At 30.8% G+C, this 12032-nt stretch overlaps 1 protein-coding gene across 1 annotated transcript; it reads right to left on the bottom strand.

Annotated features, from left to right (window-relative positions):
* Positions 1–4093: 4093 nt before the first annotated feature.
* On the bottom strand, positions 4094–11368 carry LOC115697850 (uncharacterized). The gene is made up of 12 exons (XM_061106540.1): positions 11059–11368; positions 10614–10690; positions 10408–10488; positions 10066–10197; positions 9692–9778; positions 9290–9434; positions 9094–9164; positions 8941–9010; positions 5571–5623; positions 5359–5452; positions 4747–4844; positions 4094–4480 (listed from the first exon to the last, which is right to left on the bottom strand). Exons 1-12 carry the CDS (start codon positions 11174–11176, stop codon positions 4391–4393), a joined length of 1116 nt encoding a protein of 371 aa, XP_060962523.1. The 5' UTR covers positions 11177–11368; the 3' UTR covers positions 4094–4390.
* Positions 11369–12032: the final 664 nt, after the last annotated feature.

The following is a 12032-nucleotide window of genomic DNA, read 5'->3' as shown; positions in this document are numbered from 1 at the left end:
AAAATCGGGTCCGATCCTCTATCAATGCTTGATTCCTGCCAAAAACAGATTAGATATTCTAATTGTATCAAGATACAATCGAAATTAATAAGGAAAAGGCAATAATCAAAGTTTCCCTAAAAAAGACAACTTTCCAAAAGAGAATTCCTTCTCTTTTGAGAAGTTTTCAACAAAGGAAAGTTCAGCTGAAAGTGCAACTTTCCAAACAAGGAAAAGGGCAACTACAATCCGAATTTATAAGGTAAAAAATCGAATATGAATGCACACCAATCTTACCATAAATGGAAAAATTATTTTGTCAACTAACTTGCCAAAAAAGGACTTTACAATCTCCCCCTTTGGCACTTTAGATGAACAAAATAATTTTTAACACAAAGTACCTGCAAGTTAAAGTTAGCCATAACAAATAACTACTCCCCCTGAGTAACACAATCGAAAACCAACAATAACTAAAGAAACATGCTAACTTTTAAACCAAATAGTTCACAGGTACTAACCAACCACAACTCCCCCTGGAAGAAGGGTCTAGAGTTGATAAAAACAAATTGAATGCTCAATAAAATGCACATTAATTAAAAAATATTTTGACAACTAAATTGCCAAAAAAGGACCTAACAAACTCCAATAATGAAAGTTATGAGAGTTATTGGTATAATGAAGAAGGGTCATTAGTTGAATACAAGGAAGATAATGAGCCTACAATTGAAGATCGAGATCCTTTTGAAGTGGTATTAACTCAAAATTTGACTACATAAGATTCTGACTTCATAGATAATGAATGTCGTGTAGTGAATGAAATCATGGAAGAGAATGAATTCATCCATGATCAGGTTCTCATCGAATATGAAATCACAAGCGAGGGTATGGATAGCCAAGTGGAGAGTGAGCAACAAAAAGAAGGGTTGTTAGATGAAAGTGTAGATACTGTGAGATTGGAGGATGAGGAAGCACATGGCATCATTGATTCGACTTCATTAATGATATTGACTAATAAACCGCCAATGGATCCATATATTTCATCAACACTGTATTATATTCTCTACGAGCTACGAAAGGCTTCTCTCCAAGCTCATCATCTAAAGTCTTATGTTGTTGGTGCTGACTTTGGTCCAAACTCGTCGCTTGCCAAGCTTGAAGGCAAGTATAACAATAATTTTTAAGTTGTCTTGCATGATGCTTATTATGGGGGTCAATCGCTTGTTGATGTGGCGCTCAGGTAAGTTTCCTTTCCTTTTTCTTTAATGTCACATTGGGGACAGTGTGTCACTTTAGTTTGGGGGTAAACTTAACTTTTTATTTTGCTAGCTTTAACATGTTTTTTTTAGTTTTTAATTTTAGTTTTTATTGTTTTGAGTCAATTTGCTTAATATGAGTTAATTTAAAAGTAGGTAGATAGCATGATTTAAAAACTTCATTTATTTTTTTCGAAAAAATTCGTGTGCTTGGTGATGTTATACTCTTGACTAATTTCAATTTTGTGCTTTAAAAGAACATAGAATCATATTAGGTAATTTTCTAGTAATTGAATTAGGTTATGTATGCTAATTGTGAAATGTGAAAAGTTGTTTGAAAAAAATTCTAGAACTTGCTTGCTTGCTATTTGAGGTGAAATAATAAATTATGCATGACTAGGAAAGTGATTTAGGTATTTTTTTTTAGATCGATTGTGTCTTTCCTAGTCATGATAAAATCACAGGGATAGCTTGTGGGAATTTGTTAGGTTGTTTTTAGTATTATTTTTAAGTTAATTTTTAGTGTGTTTTTAATTTAGTTCTACTCTTGTTTGGAGAAATTTTATGCTTTTTATCTTTTATTTTTTAGATTTTAAAATAGAAGAAGATTAGAAAATATCAAAGGAATAAGATGGAAAAAAGATAAAAAGATCTCACAAAAAGATGAATTATGAAAAAGAGAAAATTGTGCAAAAAAATAAAGCTGAAACTTCAAGCCTAAATTTAACTAGGATTTGATAATATTTTGGAGGATGTCAAAACATAAAAGTTCTATATCTCTTTTTTATCCTTCCGGAACATCTTGAATCGTCCAATTTTGAGTAATATCGATAGAGTTATGACCAAAATACTATCATTGGACGCAGTAGAAAACTCACTGCCCCTTCTAATCCTAAGCAGAATAGGTTTTCTAATCCTAAGCAGAATAGGTTTTTCAGCGTTTTTTTTTTTATTTTTTATTTTTTATCATTTTTGTGGCTATCAAATAAGTGGACTTCAATAGTTTTCAAGGGGCAATTCAGAAGGAAATAAACAGCAGAATACGGAGTACGAATTTCAGAGATCAACTGCAATACTGGAGGCATTCTTCAGAGGGTTTTCAGCATTCTTTTCTTCTCTATTCTCTTCTCTTTTCTTAAGTTAATATGTGTGATTTTGCTTCCATAAACATGAGTAGATAAACACTTAATTAAGGTTTAGATGGATATTGTTGACATGGTTTTATAGTTTTAATATGATCTTATTTTCTCTCAGTTTGTATGTATTCTATTTCATTCGTACTTAATTACTTTTAATTACCTGATCACCAATTAACTGTCTATGATTTTGATGCGAGAACTGAGAAGTGAGTGTCAATTATGCTATACTGAAATAGAACTGGATTTCGATATAGGACGAGAGTACCTGTATAGTTTAGATAGCTTATAGGATTTCTGTGTTTAATGCCTGTTACATGTATAATTTATCACGAGAGTAGAAAGTTTGCATGTAATTGAGGTTTATATATTTGAGAAGACTATAAATTACCTTAGTAAACCTGCTATTGCATAGAAATTGGTAATAGGAAGATAATCACATTAGGCCATAATCAATAGATACAATTGACATCGAAAGCCCTAACTTTTATTCACTGTTAATTTCCTTTATTAGTTGAATTGCTTCTCCTTTCACTGTTTTTATTTATTCTAGTTTTAATTTCCTCTTAATTTTTATATAGCTAAATAGAAGTAAAGATTTAATTTTAAAGTACTTAATTACAATCCTCGTGGGATCGACCCCACTCTTGGTGAGTTTACTACTTGTTACGATACGTACACTTGGGTGTGCAAAAATACCACAACAATCACCCTGTATGTGGGACTATTTCTAAGGTCTTATGGTATCAAAATTGGGGATGGATGCCGAGTTTACTCAGTGGAGCATGGTGAATGGAGATGTTTCCCTGCTTCTCGCTTACCAAATGAGGAAGGCTACAACACAAGCGATTCTTTGAGGATAGTTGCATGGAGCATTGAGCATATTAAAGTGGGGGCCATCCTTCCCCTTAATCAATACTTTAAGGATTTTTGCAATTACGTTAGGGTCGCGCCCTTCCAACTTATTCCCAATACATATAGGATATAGTCATTACTCAAAAACAAAGAAGAAACATGCAAAAAAACAAGAAAAAGAAAAACAAAGAAGAAGACGATGATGAGAAGGATGAAGGGGAAAAAAATTAAAATAAAAAAAGGAAAAAAAAGAGAAGGTGATACAAATAGTGGATTATAAAGTGAATAACTAACAGAGAATCGTGATTGATTGGAGACAATAGAAGAATACGTGTAAGCAGTTACATATGACATAAGCAAACCGTTTAAAGTGTAAAAATTTAAATAATAACCATATATTGATTTAAAAATATGGTAAAAATAAAAACCAAAACTACACAACCGTAAAAATGTTTAAAAAGTAAAAAAAAAATGACAATATATGTAAAAATCCCATGATAAATTGGTGTGAATAGAGTTCAATTGGAGAAGTGAGAACTATTTGGGGTGCAAAAACGTCATTGGAAGCTGCTAGGTTTGAGCTGAGTTTTTTATTTCAGCCAACCTCCCGGTCAAGGCCTTTGACAATGGTAGTCACAGCTCCGACTAGAGTTACAAAATCTCAACTTGTTACCATATTTCCAAAAACACCCCAAATCAATTCACACATGAATTTGTAACTTCCAAAAACTTTGAGTTAATGTGTCCAACAAGGCAACAACTATATATCATACCGAATCTAACATATGAAATTCAAATTAATATTATGAAACTCTTCATTACATACTACACAGTACATATTTGAGAGTTAACTTCCCTACATATATTACATTTTGGCAAAATTGAATTTGTCACACCTTAATTTATTTGGCATTATGCATTTAACATTATTTTATTTATGAGATATATAAAACAAAATGCCATTATATTATTTATAAATAATATAACAAGAACAATGTTTATTGGAATATAACTGAACCTCTTTCAACGCAACACTACATAAACATCAACACTTGAACCGCCTGAAGCAGAGGTTATTGGATACAACAAAATTCATAAACAAAATGCGAAAATAAAGTTCAGATGCAAACGAATTAAAATGGAACAATGTATAAAGCTTCAAGAGGGTCAAGGCTTGAGATATTTATCAAACCAGTCACTAGCATCCTTTACCATCTGCGGTGTCATTTGGTGGCCGATTCCAGGTTCAGCGATGAACTGGATATTAAATAAATGAAGAATACTTAATGAGAAACTTCCAATACCAGAGCTTGGCAATAGTTAATAATGCTATAACAATGATTTACAGTGATAATTTGAGAGAGAATTATAAGGACTAAATGATATTCATCTGATCATGTTAACTAAGGTACTATTTATTATAGGTCTGAGTTGAGGTATCTCCTTTTTGGGTTTTGCAGGAAATTGAAAATGTTAATTAAGCACGTAAATTAAGTTCCATACTCCCTAATCCAATTCCATACCTTAAAATCATCTGCACAGAGTGCTTCTTCATATGCTTTTTGCGCTCTTGAACAGGGAATACTTAAACCAGAATAGGGACATCGGGGATCTTCTGCTCCTGTAATCAAGAATAAAGGCATAGTGATGTGACTTAACTTTGTCGGCCTATAATAACAACTTAACGAAAACATAGAGCAATGCTTATGTATCCCGAGGAAGCAACCTCACGTGTAACGGGAGGGTGCTTCTATCAGGATGTAATTTATGAGCAGCAGTTTTGCTTCCTTCTCAACCAATCCCGCTGTGCCGCGTGACTCGGGAGGATGCTTTTATCGAGATACATTAACAATGCTCATAAATGAGACTAAATCATCATTATATTCTAAATGAGTAGGAACAAAATCGCATTATGGGCACAAATTGTGTCCACTCAATAGAATTGGCACACATAAAAACTTTTAATATGGTTAACACGACTTGTAATATAATAATTTTTTTAAAAAAGACCTGCCGTTCCCTGTTAAACAAATAAGAAAGAAACTGTACACTTTTGTCCTAATAGCCATGGATATCCCAAATAGTAAATGGCAGAAACAAAAAAAAATGGATATGTGTTATTGTATGATTTTTACCATTTACAATCAGCAGAGGACGTGGTGCAATAGCAGGAACTGTGTACGGAGAATCAAACTCAGCAGCTAGACCAGGAGCAATCCTATCCCAGACCTGCTCAAGTAAAAAACAAAGATGAGATATTGAGCTTGGTTTGGCATGAAGAATGCTGCATAATGTGCATAATACTAAAATAATTTACAGACAATTGATGGAATATGATGTAACTCACCTTCTTCACTAATTCTTTGTCAATTACAGTCTTTCCTAAATCAATACGTGCTTCTGGTAACAAAAAAGAAATACCTCTTAGAAAGAAATCATAATAGCTCCAACGTAATTTATATGCAGTTTATGTTTTAGTGATTGTAATATAATTCTTCCAAATGAAAAGATCTCTAAAAGATGTTCGTCTTATGAAAAGTTAGATGTCATCCGAAAAGGCACTCCCAGAAGTCTAACATGTCTATCCGGGAGGAGTCTCCAAGGAAGCTAGTTTGTCTTCGGAAAGGTGTTCCGGATGACTATCTGTTTCCTCCTGGAAGAAAATTTTGACTCTATGTCTTTATTCTTATCCGGGAAGTTCCACTAGCGTACACTTCGGTCCTTTGTCCAGGGAGCGTGCCTTTCATCTGGAAGAGCTTAATCTTGAGCTGACGTAAAGATACTGTTACAAGGAGTTTGTTAAGTTGTAACTGACTTAAGAACTTAGTTACTGCAGCCACCGACTTAAGGATCTATATCCTTGATCTATAAATACCACCATACTCAACTTTTGCAAGGTAATTTTTTTTTTTCTTTGGAGAGGTGACTTTGAGAGAGAGAGAGAGAGAGAGAGAGAGAGAGAGAGAGAGAGAGAGAGAGAGAGAGAGAGAGAGAGAGAGAGAGAGAGAGAGAGAGAGAGAGATTGGGTTTTAGGATTTGTATGAAGAATTTTCTATAAATGAAGAAGATTCTTGGTTAAGAGTGTGAGAGATAAACACTTCAAGAGAATCCAAACAAAGAATCCTCTCGACTGTATTGTACTTGTGTTCTTTCTTAATCAATAAAGACGGTGGTGTTCCAAAACTAGAGTAGAGCCATAAATCACATCGATTTATAGGACTTAAACCAATAAATATCTTGGTGTTGATTTTATTGTTTTCGTGCTTTATTTGTTTCTAGTTTTAATTACTCTGCTCTACCATGTTCTATCTCTGATTCTTGGTTCATCATTTTATTAATCTTTTCATTGCTAATCATTTTGTGATTTAATTATAGTTGATTTGATTTTGCATATTAGTTGTAATTTTCTCAAAATAACGAATAAAAAAAAATACAATGTCACTAGGAATATCCTAAGTAATTTGATTTATAACTAACCACGAAAACTAGACGCAAACAAGTCAAAGAGATGCATTTAGAATCAAGATTGTCAAGCATGAAACCAAACTTTGATTTGATACAAACTAGAAAATATAGCTGTGTTTTTTGCAATTGTGTAATAGAGCAAAAACAATTTTGTAACAGAGTAAATACAATTTTAAACTTTGTATTTTGCCAAAGTTATCATTTACCTCTTTATTTCATTAATTGACAATTCGATATCTTTTTTTTTTTTTTTTGAATAAGTACAATTCGATATCTTAGTTCAATTTTGATGAATTGTTTTTAACCTTAATCTGAAAATTTCCTCATCCCTAACTCTAACTATTGTTGCTCAATTTCTAATCTAATTTTGACCCTAAAAAGGTTGACAAATATGAGGCTCTAGAGATTATTATCTTTTATTTTGCATAACATAAATTCTAAATAGTCATTTGACAAAATAGGATCAACTGTTACGAACACATGGTCTAAAATGACATTTACTTTACAAATGGAAAAAAATAAATGTATATATATCATTTTGAACCTTGTATTTTGACAAATTACCACTTTAGACCTAACATTTTAAAAAAAAATTAATCTTGTAAAAAATTACAATTACGACCCTAAGGTCAAATTATAAATAAATTTAACCAAAATACCCTTAGTGATAGTAAGAGTTATGCTATTTTACACTATATTTTGGTATAATAACTACATTTTTAGAAATTCTACTTTGTAACAAAATATATTTCAAACATAATTTTTTATTAAAATCTTAAGTATTAAATTATCATTTTTTTAATTCGTTCAATCATTTATAAATTCAAAGTAGTTTGTTTATATTCAAAGGTATTTTTGACTAAGAATTCATTTTAGTTCTAATTAAAAAAAAAAAAGGTGAGGTCCGAAATAAAATTTCTAAAAATTTAGCGTAATTGTACTAAAGTATAAGATCTATAACAGTATAACTCTATTTAGAACTAATTATAACGTAGTCTCCTAATTATAATTTTTTTACAAACACATGGTCCAAAATGGATTCTTTTAAAACGTAGGATCCAAACTCGTAATTCGTCAAGACACAAGGTCGTATAAGTCCATAGAAAAATTATAACATTTAATTTTATTGGTTAATTAAATTTTTTTCAAAAAATCATATACACTTTGTGATTAGTAGAAAGACAAATAAACCTAATATTATTACACTATATAATAATTTATATGCACACATTCAAAAACTTTTAGCATATTTTTTAAATAGATGATATAAAAAATATATTTGAAGAATCTTAATTTTAAATATTTTTATATAGTAAGAATTTTTAGGTATTTTTTGAAAATTAAAATGACAATAATCTAATAAAATATTTTTTTTATTTGTTAAAAAACTTAAAAGGGTTGTTTTTATTTTTATTTTTTTAGTTTTAATTTTTTTAAAAAATATATAGAAAATTGAGAGAATATATGTTGCCATCTCGCTTAAAAATTATAATTAAGACATAAATACTTAAATTGAACTCGCAGTTGCAAGTAAATACTTAAGTTTAATTTTTTACAGTAATAATAACTAAATTATAATTCTGAAACTTTTATAGGTAATATTAAGTAAATTGTCACGTGGTAATTTCTAATTGGTCCAAGTCATTAAATCTTTATTTTTTTTTAAAAAAAAAAGTACTTTAAATATACCAATAAAAAAAAACACGTGATAATGACTTAAGTCAGGTATTATTACCGCCAAAAATTAAATTTAAGTTTTATTTGTAACTGGAAATTAAACTTAAGCATCTATGCCGTAAATTACTCTTAATTCAATAACGTAGTTTATCTAAAAAGTATGTCACATCATTTATTTTGTGCATTTCTTTACGTAGATATACATATATATTAAAATAAAAATAAAAACTACAGTTAAAAAAAGTAACTTATAATATTTTTCATTTTATAAAAAAACTGGATTAAATTTTCTAATTTTAAAATTTTGACAAATATATTGAAAAATATGAGAGAATATTTGCTGCCACTTCACTGAAAAAATCAATTTAATCAATCATTTTGCCAATGTAGAACAAAATGATCTATGTATCCTATCATTATAAGCACTCAATGAGCTCCTAAAATATTTTAGATTTATTTAAAGGCGAATAACTTATTAGCCATTAGGTAGTCCTAATCACTATATTTTTCAAACAAACAAATATATTAAAATAAGAAAAAAGAAATAAAACATACCATATGTTACTTTATCTTACCCTCAAAAACAGGTTTTATGCTGTCAACTCGAGCTTGCCACATGTCATTCTCTATGGCCCATTGAAAAGCCTACAGTCGTAATGAATTAAATTTCAGTTATTATATTGAAAAATAAAGTTGAAATAAATTAGTAAAGGCACGCCGCATTATACCTGAACCCCAATTACTGGGGCAACAACAGAGTAGCGCTTGTCAGCAAAAGCACCAAACCACGCATGCATACCTGCATTGTCATTGTATATTTTTGTCAAAATATAAGAAAGGTGACTTCAATATGTGACACACACACATATGTATGTATTTGTGTGTGTGTGCTGTCAATAATATATGATAAGCATCGCAGCAAACCTCCAAGTGATTCCCCAGTGATTCCTATCCTAGTAGGGTCTATTTCCTTTCTTTCCGTTAAATGATCTGCCAGTTTTATCAAGTCCCAGACTGTATCAAATATGAATGGCATGGTATCACCTTTTTTCCATGATGATATAAGAGCCTACAGTTGACAAAATAAACAGATCAGTGTGATGATCATACTTCTTAGAGGATAATAAACACATCATTATAAGAGTGATATATATACATAAACTACTACTGATCTGGATAGTACGAATACTAATTAATCCAACACTCTATATAACTTCAAATTCTCAGGACAACAAATGTGAAAAAGTTTTGGATGAATCTGAATCTGTGGCCATCAATTTTCCCCTTAAAATTGGACACGAAGAATAGATGAGCATTAGTACAAACCTCTTTGTAGGTGGTAAGGCTGCTGGCACGTTCACCATGATAGCGGGAATCAATGGCAATGGTTATGAATCCCCTCGAAGCATATGCCTACAAAAAAAATCACAGAACTATAAGAATCCTATTAGTAGATCAACTATGGAATACATATAGATGTGAAAAACTCAGTTTCATTGAATTCTTCTGATATGTATAAAAGAGTACAATATATGATTATACAGAATTCTATGACAAAAGTATAGGGACCAAAACATCTTACAAGCTTCTAGGAATAAGAAAAACTAATAATTAAGAACGTATCAACTAAGCTTTTAATAAATCTTTTTTCTGTAATTCATATAAGATAAGAGAAGTTCGTCAACGAAAAAGGTACCCACCTCTAGCAAGGGTCTCAACCACTCTTTACACTTGTTTGTGCTATGTAGAAAAACAATAGCAGGCCTTTTTTTATCTTTCGTGTCGTCCTTCAAGCTTATAATCAAGACTGGCAACCGTCCTTGCTCTCCTGCCTAATAATTTGGCCATTGTAGCATAATCTTTTACCTTAATTAGGCTTAAAAACAAGTACTACCTTTTACATCTAGCTTGCATAGAATTTAAACCAGATTGTATTTTCCCCCAAGTTTACCAAATCGTCTTAAGTAACACCGAAATAACATTGGCAAATTGAAATAACAAGACTTGATAAGTTCAAAACTATTGAACTTAATGCAAATTACCTCAGTAGTCAAGTACAGGTTCTCCTCTTGCAATAAGTCTTTCAAATTCTCAATTTCTGCCTTTGGGCAAGATGCCATTGCCTAGTTTAAGACCCAAGAAAAGACAGGAACGTAGTTATATTCAATACTAATAAATGGAGAAAATAAAATGTCAACGATTGTGGGTATGGCTTAGACATGTAAAACACTGAAGATAGAAGCCTAACCTCACTGAATCGAGGTGGAGAAGCCTCCTGAATCAAAGGATTTGTCACTGGTTTTGCAGCCTCTACAGATAGCGGAACTGAGAAAGTAAAATAAATCCCAAGTTTCAAATTATTCACAATAAAAAATAAATAAAAAATCCTATGCTAAATGGACTAAGTTCACCTCTACAAACGAATTTAAATCACACATCTCAAAATTTCCCCAACTATTGTTACATCCATATATAAAAATCTACTCGTCACAAAATAATTTTTCAAAAATGAGTTCAATCAGTGACAAACTATGGGGAATTCATCTCCAATATCCGATGGACTATATATTAAATCAAAATCCCACACACACACACACACTCTCTCTCTCTCTCACTTTACTTACTAGTAAACCAAACAAAAATTTGACCAGAACATTATAAAATCGAATCTACAGGCCATTGAAGCTACTTACCCTCGGTAGATCGTCTGCTGCGAAGAACTTTAAGAAACTCGGCTCGAAGCTTCTCAACGTTAATGGGTTCCTCCATGTCGCTCATCGTCGTAATCGTACTCTCAGAAGTAACCAACATCAACTGGTTAATGGCTAAGGTGGTGGATGTGAACCCATATTTATACCGAACCGGTTTTGGCGGGTAAGCTAGGGCGGAGAGCACGTGCGAGAACTTGGAACACGTGCGAGACCTGATTGGCTTGAGTTACGCTGGTAAGTTGTAGTGATGAGTTTAGGCAGCTGTACTAACAAGTACGCTCTCCGATGTCATATTATTATTATTATTATTATTATTATTATTATTAATAATTAAATATTGAATTTTATATAATTTAAAAATATAAATTTTAGAAAATATTAGTAATTGTGGAAAGCTAAATATAGAAGGTGCTAAAAATATAAATTTTAGCAATGCTCTTTTTATATATGAGGGTACCTAATTTTTAATATTATCATGAAGTGTAATATTATTATTAATATAATTAAATATTAAATTTTACTTCATTTAAAAATTAAGTATCACTTATTTTATTTTAATAAAGATTATTGAGAATTCGCTAACTATTTATAAAATTGTATTACCCATAAATATTTCTAATAGGGCAACATTTATTTATAGTTATCAAATATACACATTATCTTAAAATAATTTTTTATTATTTTCTCTCTCAGGTAAGATTTAACACCTTATCCTTCCCAAAATTTTCACTATTATTTCACATACAATTTTTTAATTAAATTTTATAAATTACGTATACTCTCAAAAATTGATTGGTGATAAAATAACTTTTTTTAAAAGAATAAATAAATAAATAATATCACATGGCTACTATTAACAATATTGTTCATCAAGTTAGTTTAAAATATTAATCAAAATGCATATATAACAAATACTAATCTATGGACAATCCAATTAGAAATGTTCTATCAATGCT

This window comes from Cannabis sativa, chromosome X (assembly GCF_029168945.1).
Source record: "Cannabis sativa cultivar Pink pepper isolate KNU-18-1 chromosome X, ASM2916894v1, whole genome shotgun sequence".
NCBI classification, from domain to species: Eukaryota; Viridiplantae; Streptophyta; class Magnoliopsida; order Rosales; family Cannabaceae; genus Cannabis; species Cannabis sativa.
This window is presented reverse-complemented; position numbering and strand designations above follow the sequence as displayed.